The following is an 11,640-nucleotide window of genomic DNA, read 5'->3' as shown; positions in this document are numbered from 1 at the left end:
TCAAGTTTTCACCTTTGTACCAGCAAGCAGCGCCCACACAGAGGATCGTATGAAGGCCAGGGTAAAGAATCTGCACTCTTTGTACATGGTTGGAGACTTAGAACAACAGAAACAAGGAGAACGGCCCGAGAGAAGAATGTCTGAGACTGTGTATGACTTAACTTGACATCTCTAAATCTGGTGTTTTTTTTAAGAGGCTTGGGGGCTGGTCAGGATTGAGGTCATCAACCACAAGGTCAGATAAAATTCCACAGAAGTATATTAAGACATCCATCTGGCACTGCTAGGAGGTACATGAAATTGTGGGAATGTGGATAGATGAACTGAACGTTTTTTGGGGCTATATATTTAGTTAATCAACCAAAGGAAAAAAAAAGAAAAAACAAAACAAAAACGAGTCCAAAAATGTCCTCATGAATCCCTTGTTAGGAATATGTCATAGAAATTTATTGTAATGTGACATGGAAGTACGCGAGGTTCCTTGGTTTTCACTGTGTACAGAACAGTACACAAACAACACTTTGACAACAGGAATAGCATTAGGCAAACTTTGGAGACAACTGGAGCACCACTGACCAGCATTTTTGTAGCATTTGGTGAAATCATGCAATATAGAAAAGTTTCTTATTTACATTTTTATACATTTGAACTGCTCTTCTGTAATATAAAATATGTAAACACCAAAGGAATCTTTTGGTCCTCTTAAGGAAATACTTTCACAGCTTTTCTTTCGGTCCACCTTACGGAAGTGCCTTCTTCTACGTGTTCAAATTTGATTTATTCAGATTTTTGTAAAAAGACGTAACTGTTTCTGTAATATGGTGACAAATCTCTGAAGCCATATTTTGTTGTTGTATGTGTTTAGAGGGCCAACAAGCCATAATCCTCTTAAAGGGGAAAAGGCCAGGAAATATCATGCAACAATATCAACGCAAAGATATTTCAATTTAAAATTTCAAAGCAGCCATAATTCAATCACAGCTCTTCTCTTGTGATGTTAACTGAGCAAAGGAAATATACTCATTTTTTGCCCTTGAGAGAGGAATCATGACTAATGGATGAGGGATTATAGTGGTTATACGGGCTCGCCTTTGTCCGACAGGGACAGTTGGTGGATTTTAATGGTGGGAAGGTTTCCAATTGGGGGGGGCTGGGCACAGTTTGACTCCTGTGGGGCAGTCCCACCACTGAGAATGCAGCAGCAGGTCCGGTGGAAGCTTTTGCTGCAGAATTTGGCCACTTTAGCCCTGCTTGTCTCTGCTTGTCCAGACCCGCCTGTGGGGCCACTTGAGAAGACCCTCCACTCCCTGCTGTCCCTGGAGGAAGGGGTTCTTGATAGGGCCATAGAGGAGGAGGGGCTGAGCCTACAGGGCGTCTCCCTGCTGTCCAGGCCCAGAGTCAGGGGCTGGTTGTGACCCTGCGTTTGACTCTGAACTGCACTTAGATGATGATGATGATGTGGTCTGGGAGTCCTTCTCAGACAGTGAACTCCTAGTAAACTCTGGAAAGCCTTCTTAAACTCCTGGTTGGAACAGGGATAGATGATGGGGTTTATGCAGCTGTTGAAGTAACCGAGCCAGAAGGTGATCTTGAAGACAGTGTCTGAAGGTCTGTATGCAGGGAACATGGAGCCTGTAGAGACATTAGACACACGTATTACAGCAGAAGGAACGACAAAATACAAACAGCTTGATACATCTGAATACAAAGAGCCTACAGCCATGCTAGTGGCTCTGTGATGCCGTACTTAGACAAAGCAGAGGTTTGAGCTAAATCCTAACATTCTCACAGTGACAATGCTAACATGGTGATGTTCAGTGGGTAATATTTATCAGGTTCACCATCTTAGTTTAGCCTGTTAGCTGCTAACATTTACATGTTACATGTAAATTTAAATGTCACATACATTTGCTAAGTACAAAGTACAGCTGAGATTGATGGGAATGTCATTAGTTTTGCAGGGATTTGGTCATAAACCAAGGTACCGGATAAATAGAAATTTTGACTTGATGATGGTGCTTGATGAAAAGTCAGGGGTTCACCAGAGTTATGGGAAATTATACTCTAGGAGCCTTGAATATCTGTTGCAAATTTCACTGCAATCCATCCAATGGTTGCCAAGATATTTCACTCAAAATCAAATATGTCAACTTGCTGGTGGTGCCAGAGGAGAAATCAGGGGATCACCAAAGTCATAATTCATCCTCTGAGAACCAGGAATGTCTGTGCAAAAATGTTTGGTAATTCATCTTGTAGTTGCTTAGATACTTTAGTCTGGGACAAAGTGGTGGACCAACTGATTGACTGACCAACTGAGCGACTGACAGACTAATCGACTGACAGACCAGCATTGCTATCATTTAGAATACATTTCACTCCAGTACCGGTTGGATTGAAGGTTGTATTTATATGAAATAAGCACATGATCTGAGACTACTGAGAAACATATCATCGCACTCATTTACACCTACTTAAGACAATTTCTTTTTAATGGCTTTATTTAATTCCCACAGGGGAAAAAAGCCCCCTATTTGCCATCAAGGTTAAGGATTTTATTAAAATTGCTGTCATAAATTGTGCCGCTCTTGATTAGAGGAAGCATTTACAGCAGACAGTGTGAGTGGGATCCTTAATGAAGAAGTAGAGAAAATGGCTTAACAGGCACACATTACACACAGGCCTGTTTGTCACTGTAAATGTAAGTGACTCTGCACCTATCCAGTGGCTGCCAGTGAAGCATTAAAATAATTAAATGGCTGACTACTTATGTGCAATCTATCTATCTATCTATCTATCTATCTATCTATCTATCTATCTATCTATCTATCTATCTATCTATCTATCTATCTATCTTCTTGAAGGGAAGAAGCTGTCTTTGAAATGCTTTATTGGGCAGGCTTTTGCAGACAGTTAACCATAGGTTTTTGAAAAATGAGACTGTGATAAAGATGGATAGAAAGAAGAGGTGGAGAGAGTTTGAGAGCAAATTATTTTTTGCCTTGCTGTACAACTCATTCATTTTGTCCTCAGCTGTGCCAAAAAGAACAATTCTATTATTGCTGGTACCCTTGATAGATTCATTTTTGGAGTGAAGAAGAAGGATATCACAGCTGTTAGATAAATGTATTGTTGTCCAAAATCAATGCAACATCACTGGCTGTTGTCATGTGGAAACTGTGTGCTCTGATTGTTGAGATTTTAACTTCGATTAAAGCACATGTTTCAGGTTGAGGAAAATTATATGACACGTTGGCTCTTCAAAAATTCACTCTGGCCCATCTAAAAAAAGGTTTTGACCAAACACTGACAAAATGGTGTTTCCTGGGAGAGATAAAAAGAAAGAAAGGGAAGAAAAAAAATTCTCCTTCCCGCATTAAACATTCAAAGATTGTACCATTACAATTGCCATGAAAACATGATATGACTCCCAGTGCCATAGATGTTAAAATAATGAGTAAAAAATGTTTGATTTAAAGCTGCTGTCATTGATTCTTTAGGCCCTTGGTGACAGTAATACAAGCTGCAAGCACAACCCTGACATATTATCACCACCTTAAGTTGATATGGCGAACGTATGTATACATCCATTAGCTATGGAGCAACATTAACATTCATTTGGAGTCATGTTTCCGGCCATCTGATGAATGTAAGTCCAATATTCACTCTCCTTTTAATTTGTCTGTCTCCTGTTTGTTTACAGTGGGTTGAAAACAGCTGCCTGCTGCAGCTGAAAATGGTGCTGATGAGACTGAATCAAAACAGTACAGCTGCAAGCAGTAAACAAAACAATGAGCTGAAAGATGCTAAAATTAGAGCCCGACCAATATATCAGTCAGCCGATATTATTGGCCTATCACAGATAAATTGGTATTGGTGTATATGTTGTCCGATATGTGCCGTTTTTTTTTTGTTTTGTTTTGTTTTTTTTAAAGTTATATAGGCAGCATTTTATGTATATTTGATCCTTTTTCTTAATTCAAGTTTTTAGTTTTTGTTCTGTTATTTTATTTATAATTATTTATAATTATTAAATTCCCAGTAAAGTTTACTGTTTTAGTGCACTGATATCATTTTGTACAATAAAGTTTATTGTTAAACTGTAAAATATCCTGCCTCCAGGGCATAGCCATGGGTTATCACACACTTGGTTATGGGTGATAATTCTCTGCCACTGACCCCTTTCACATTATTGTTTAAATAACAATATTGATTATTGCAGCTTAAAGAAGCAAGTTAACACCAACTGAGTTTTTTTCTGATCTTTACTGTAACTCCTCTCCCTTCAGCTGTGATGTGGAGGTGTACTCCAGGGTGCATCAGTACACTGTGATTTCTGACTGTGCAACAAAACAATCAGACACAGCAGAAAAACTCTGTTGCCAGTTACTCTTTCAATTAACAGTGGCTTGTTTTCTGTCTCCACACTGTCTCTGAGGGGGACTTCTGAAAACTCAAGGACAGAGGAGAACAATCCACAAATAAATACAGAGCTGAAACAACTCATCTTTTTAAGATTTTTGAGATGATTAAATTCCCACAATTTATTTTCCCCCAATGACTAAATAATGTTTACTCTAAAAAACCAAATCGAAAAAACAAATCACGAGTTATCTGGCTCTACATGTCAAAACCAGACCATTTTCTTTGTGATTCACTGCTGAATCTATCATTGTCTGCAGAATTATGTGGCAGCGGTATGCGGCCTGACGCCAGCATTAGAAGGGAGCGTTGGTAAGCTGAGGCTTCAGCCAAATGGTAGCAGCTATATTTAAAAGCATGAGAGCATGGAATAAATAAAAAACCCTGAGGGATTTGTGAGGGTTTTGTCACGTCTCATATCTACTTGGTTCGGATTTCCTTCTCACATTCCATCCGTATTAACACTAGCACCTATATTGCATGCATCACTAGCGAGCTGTGTCCCTTTCCCTTCAAACTTGTCTCCATCACGCTGGGTGTTCTTGAAGGGAGCATCATATAAGATCTGATACCGATGTGATGGCTTTATCTGTCATTCTCATACTGGTATTGTGATGAAATGACTCACAGACACAAGGGAGGGGAGGAAGAAGCAGAGGAATGGCTTGACACTTCATTCAGTGGTCTGTGCTTGAAATATATGTTGGTCTGATATTCCGTGCTTTTGTTTACAGATAGGGGAGTGCCGTAGGCTGTCAGAGATCTCAAAGATTTATAGAGACTATTTATGGAGCGTCTACCTGGCTGAGTCAAAGCATTTACTATATTACACTGCTCAATAGGCCACAAGGCTTGTCTGAATAGCAACTTCAGTGTGCTCCCACAGAGGAGAAATTCAATTAATATCATCTAACTATTAAATTTGCCAGCAGTGGCTGAGGCTGGCAGTGACATGAATCAATGAATGGATCTGTAAAATGAATTGTATTTATAGCTTTCTAAAAAGTAGTCTGACTCATATGTGTGATGGCAGGTGCTCAAATCTATGAACCTGTATCTTTTTTCTGAACTTGTTTTGATTTTTTGTCCTGTGCATCCTTGAAAAGAAGGTTATGCATTTTGGGAAATTCGCTTATTGCAGAGAGTTATATGGGAAGATCACTTTTATGTTTGTACAGTAAAGGTGAAGCCACAACTAGCTGCCAGTTAGCTTAGCTTAGAATAAAGACTGAAAACAGGGGGAAAAAGATAGCCCAGCTATACCCAGCAGTTACAAAATCCGTCTACTAGCACCTCTAAAGCTAATTACGGAGTCCAGGGAATCACTGTAATCCAGCAAAGAAATAGTCTGGTATAAAACAACCCAAAAACAGTTTTTACATTTCAGTTTGCAAACAAGAAATACATATTAACATATTAATTACTGAACTTCAGAGGTGCTAGTTTATTGGTTTTCTTACCTTTGGACAGAGCCATAATAACCATCTCCTGGCTGCAGCTTCATATTTACCATGCAGACATGAGAAATGTATTGCTCTTCTCAACTAACTCACAGCGAGAAAACCAGTAAACGTATATCCCAAAATGTCAAACACCTCCTTAAACATTCATCATTTTTTTTAAAATAATATTGTCTGTACCATATTGAGTTGATTTCTTTCATAAACTTTGCTTTGTCCAGACCAATGCTGCAGAGTGTTTGGACATCATCTGGCTCACAAAACAAAGAGTCACACACAAGAAGACGGACATGACGATACTCACCAATAGGTAGCACCAGGAAAAAGGGCAGCCAGCACAGCACGAAGCAGCCAACAACAATGCCCAAGGTCTTGGCGGCCTTCTTCTCACGTGAGAACTTGAGCAGTCGCAGGGCAAAATGTGTGCGGTTGCGAAGGGCCTCGTCCTCTGATACAGTTGTGTTGCCTCGATGTATCCTGAGTATCACAAACTCTGAATCTGACTTCTCTGTTTTGTGGCCCTCTCTCAGACCTTGACTCTCTCTGTGAGCTACCACATAAACCCTACAATACATGACCAGTATGATGGCCAGAGGGAGGTAGAAGGAGCCCACAGCAGAGAAGATAGCGTAGCCCGGCTCCTCTGTGATCTTGCAGATGGACTCGTCCTCTGGTGCCGGCTCTTTCCAGCCAAACAATGGTCCAATGGATATAATGATAGACAGCACCCACAGCAGCATCACTGCCAGCAGCGCCCTGCGCTTTGTCATTATTGCTGGGTAACGCAGAGGGTAACTGACTCCTATGTAGCGGTCCACAGATATCACACAGAGGCTCATGATGGAGGCAGTGCAGCAAAGCACATCCACAGCTGCCCAAACATTACAAAAGACCCGTCCAAACACCCAGCGATCCAGGATCTCAAAAATGGCAGAGAAGGGTAGTACAGTAGAGCTCAGAAGCAGGTCTGCCACTGCCAGATTAACTATGAAATAATGTGTCACTGTCCGCAGGTTTCTATGGCAAACTACTGAGAGGATTACCAGGATGTTTCCCACAATTCCAAACATGATGAAGACACCTAGCACCAAGCCCAAAACCACAGCTTTGACCACATTGAGCTCTGGGGCGAACACCTGGCTGCAGTTGGAGCAGTTCTGAGTCAGAGGAGCTGGGGTCATATTGTCCAGCACAGGAACCATCTGTCCCAATACTACGCTGATGCTCGACACTGTCCTGTGCAGCAGAGGTAGACTGAAACACAAACCTTTTTAAGTTCACTACAGGAGAAAAGGGACATCAGGGCATTCTCATAAAAGCCATTAGAGTAATGATCACATTAAGTCTGTCTTGTCAAAACATAATTTGAATGATGATGCCTCGAGCAAATGAGCCATTACGTTGGCAATGCATCAAGAAAAATAAAACTACAGGATGCATACAGAAGTACACAGAGAGAAGCATAATATATGCAGATGAAACCTACTTTGCTGGAATCAGGTAATCCATCTTGAAAATGTTTCTGATGTTAAAACTGAGTGCTATTATGCAGCTGGTACAAAAACACTTTTAGAAATGCATTATTACACTGCTGAGAGATGAGTGTACACATCTAGAAAAAATCTTTGCATGTTCTCTGAACCAAGAACTGCAGTTTGTTGACAAAATTCAAGTCCATATTCTTAAGAACTGGAGTGAGAGAACACTTTTGTGGATAACATGGTGGTTGAGCAGTAGTTAATGTCCAGGTTCCTCCTGTTGAATGCAGGGGCAATTTCAGCTTCAACACAGCAACAGTATCCCGTGCCTTTGAAAAGAGAGACAGGAGAATCTGCTTTGAGAAAATTGACGCATCCATCATGTAGAGTAAAAAAAACCAGAAAAGCATTCATCTTTGTTTGGTGTATTGTTACACTTTTGCAGCGTTTTGTTTTTCTTTTCCATGTTACTGTGGCTCAGATCCATCACGACTGTGGGCGAGAGACAGCGTTTGAGCCGCAGTTGCTGTCAGCAGTTGCTGTCAAATCAATGTGACCACAGCCTCATCTCGCGCTTATCGACTAAACACAATGTGAGGTTGAGGAATAAAGAAACCGATATCAAGACTGACCAGTCGCCTGTTTCACTGAATCGTCTGGGAAACATCACATAATTAAAACTCCAGATGGCATTGAACCAAACCAGAATAGCTGAAGAGTGAGCAATGAACCAGCCTCAGACACAAGGTCTAATGTGGGTTTTATGGCCTTTTTGTAGTGCTAATATGATCTCCAACTGACCTATGCCAAGATAGGCCTGACCTCCCTTTTGATCCCTCCGCTAAACAAATCAATTTCACACTGTGCCCTCTATACAGGTGGAGGTCAAAGCAATACACAGTGTTACATTTTTACATGAATTGACGTGTGTATTCAGGTGTAGTTATGTTGAGCCTTTACCCCAAAATGGTTTTAAGGGAATAGATTTTTAGAAATGTGCTTATTTGCTTTCAGAGAAGATTGAAATGAAGCTACAACCAACAGTTGGTTAGTTTAGCTTAGCATAAAGACTGGAAACAGAGGGAAACAGCTAGCTTAGCTCTATCCAAAGGGGAGAAAATCTCAGTTCTTGTGTGAGATGTAACATATTAGTGAGCTTTAGAGGTGCTGGCAGGTGAATTTTATTACCTTTGGACAGAGCTGTTTCTGCCTGCTTGCAGTTTTTATGCTAAACTGAGCTATGCTAACCGAATTTGAATGTTTCAGGTGGATGTCTAATTATCGTGCTGACTTTGGCCTGAATTGCTCTGTCTCCAACGAATTAATTTCATTTTGAATGTTATGTCCTTTGACTTCAAAACAATGTCTTACTTTCACGCAAACTCCTCCAGTTTGGCAGATGTGAAAATAATCTCGTCTATGCAGATTACTGCCATTTGTAATGTGCATGTTCCTTAACTAAACGTAGATTAGATGGGACAAGTAAAAGTAGTGCGGCCATGTTGACGATTTGGGGATTTTGTTAAGCTGCTTTATTTGTGACTAAATTAAAAGTTCATCTGAGTTGTCCTCTATCTATCTGTCTATCTATCCATCCATCCATCCATCTATCTATCTATCTATCTATCTATCTATCTATCTATCTATCTATCTATCTATCTATCTATCTATCTATCTATCTATCTATCTATCTATCCTTGTTCTTTTCCAGAAGCCCCTCAGCTTACACAACAACGCAGGGGTCAAACACGCTTAACAATGCTCAGAGCAGAAGCATTATGCAGTCCCCTCAAGTCTTAGGCCCCCTCCTCATCACACTATTAACCACTGCCTGACCTTTTCCTCTGTGCCCCACAAATCTCTGTTCCACACTGGGTGTACAGCTGCTTAGCATGTTTGATGGATCGAAATTGAAGTTCCTGTACATGCTTGCCTTTTCCCAGTGTGCGGTGCGACAAAGCCCGCATTCAGCAGCCATCATAAACCAGCACCTGAGAGCTTCTCCCACCCACTCAAATAGAGGGAGGAGGTGGTAATGCCTCTAAGGTAATTATGAAAGTAAGAGATACATGTTTAGCCACAGGAGCTCATTACATTGTCATCATTTTGTACTGTAGAAGGATTAAATTACTTCAGGTGAAAATATTAAGTGTCCCTGCTGCATTAAAATTGTTTACTTTTTCTACGACACAAACTGTATTAATTGAACTGGAGAAAATAGGTTTGAGTCATATTGACCGCTGTTATTCATGGTGGATCCATATAGTCATGATTTGCTTTCCATTTGTATGTATTCTCTCAGTAGTGAAAGGGTTTACGGTCAGCTCTGTAATAAGTGTTTAGTGTTTAGTTGCCAGATATTCAGTGCCAGTATAATGATGATATGACATCTGTCACTGCTCACAGTAAAAAAAATAAAGAGTACGGGATTAAGTGGCAACTGATCATCATCAAGGTTCGCTTTCCTTTTTTCATTTCTATCAGATGAAATTTGTTCAAACTACAAGAAAGACCTATTTCTTGAGGGTTGATCTAATCACAGGTTGGGAAGATTTCCAATCACTTTACTTAACAAACCTAATTTAATTCATTTATTCAGTTCTTCAAAGTCACAAGACTTAAACTCATGATTCTGAAAGCATTAATTTTGATATCAATTGCAACTGACAAGTTTATTTAATTGGGTTACTGATAAAAGACCTGTTGATTTCACTGAATTGTATGAGTTTGAGGAGTATGGATGGAGGTAGATCCACATCCAGTAAAGTAATGTGCACTGATCAGGCTCTTTTCCAGCATTGATCTGTTTAATATTCATACAGAGTCACGCTCATCTACAGTGGGGGTTGCCCAGTGAAAGAGCAGGCGTACTGAAGCAGATCCATAATCTACCTACTGAGGTAGCTGGAGGTTATGTGCCTTGCTCAAGGGCATGTAGTATTTGTGCATTCACTTTCACAAATAACTACAAACACAGGCTTTGTGTTATTGGCTGTTTTCCAAGCAGACACGTAACAATGTGTTAAAGTGGTTAATGTTCAGCTGCTGCTGAGGGTTGAACAGGAATCCACAATAAATGTTGAGGACAGCCCGAGAGGTGCAGCCGCTCCATGTCTCCATTATTTTTAATTGGCCAGGAGTAAACATTCATTCTGGCTCTTCACTGGTGCTCTGGGTAATACCCAGCTCTATAAGCAGTAGCCACCGTGCATGACCTGACAGACAGTCTGTTTGACATCCACCTTAATAAAATCACAGAAACAGGGACTTGTAGGTAGATGTGATGGTCAGTATAGTCATTAGACCTCGCTGTGCATTGCTCCAAAAAGTACATTTTTATTATTAGAAAATCGTTTCCATGCGAGAGTCAAAGGACGGCACCGCACTATAGTGTCAAGAGACTTAAGTTTAGAGATCTCAAAACAAGAGATAGCATCATAAATCAACTATTTTAAGAGGAGCGTTATTATTTCAAATTAGGCAACTCCCGCAGATTAGAAAGACAATTATAGACATTCAGAGTAGCACATTTGACGCGCTATAGTTCACAAATTATAACCCAAAATTGAAATTTAATATAAATCAAATTATAACATGCGCAGCGCATTGTTTCTTGACTTATTTCCGCACAATATACGACAAAACATTCCTCTTTTTTTGTCTCCAAAATCCGCCGAGTTGGTCACAAACAATGAAATTCAGCCAAAGTCTGCATTACCAGTACGGTCCGAAAATGAAGAAACGTTGAATTAGAAATAATTATGAAAACCTTTCAAATAGAAAAATAAATGACTAACTTAAAATGCTCCAATACAATTTTTGAAATAAATTTTTCATCGGACTCACCGAAGCCCGCCGGCTGGCTGAGCCGCATTTGGAGACGGCCGAGTCGCGCTATGAGACAGTGAAGTGAAAGCCAAGTGCGCTCATCGTGGAGAGCCCTCACATCCGCCGGTATAAACGCCCGACCTCCAGGTGCTCCAAGTCTCTTCAGATGATGATGAGTACCACTGCTTTCTCACTGAGCCACGTACCCCCCCCCCCCCTCCTCAACCTCCCTTCATCACCACCCACCACATCACCTCACCCCCCTCTTCAGCATCACTCCCTGTGCGTCACCGCAAACAGTCACTGTCTACCCAAAATGACTTTTCATTCAGAAATGTTTCATTAACGAGCGTCACTCACCTTCCAAACTGTCAACCTGATCCAAGAGAAAAAGAAAAATGAGTGGAAATATTGTATAAAGATGTCCTCTACTTAAAACAGGGTTTATGTAAGTG

At 40.5% G+C, this 11,640-nt stretch overlaps 1 protein-coding gene across 1 annotated transcript; it reads right to left on the bottom strand.

Annotated features, from left to right (window-relative positions):
• Positions 1–241: 241 nt before the first annotated feature.
• On the bottom strand, positions 242–11,333 carry adra1aa (adrenoceptor alpha 1Aa). Its single transcript, XM_067605822.1, has 3 exons — positions 11,204–11,333; positions 6,184–7,686; positions 242–1,632 (listed from the first exon to the last, which is right to left on the bottom strand). Exons 2-3 carry the CDS (start codon positions 7,079–7,081, stop codon positions 1,076–1,078), a joined length of 1,455 nt encoding a protein of 484 aa, XP_067461923.1. The 5' UTR covers positions 7,082–7,686; positions 11,204–11,333; the 3' UTR covers positions 242–1,075.
• Positions 11,334–11,640: the final 307 nt, after the last annotated feature.

The sequence above is a fragment of the Thunnus thynnus genome, chromosome 2 (genome assembly GCF_963924715.1).
Source record: "Thunnus thynnus chromosome 2, fThuThy2.1, whole genome shotgun sequence".
In the NCBI taxonomy this organism is placed as follows: domain Eukaryota; kingdom Metazoa; phylum Chordata; class Actinopteri; order Scombriformes; family Scombridae; genus Thunnus; species Thunnus thynnus.
This window is presented reverse-complemented; position numbering and strand designations above follow the sequence as displayed.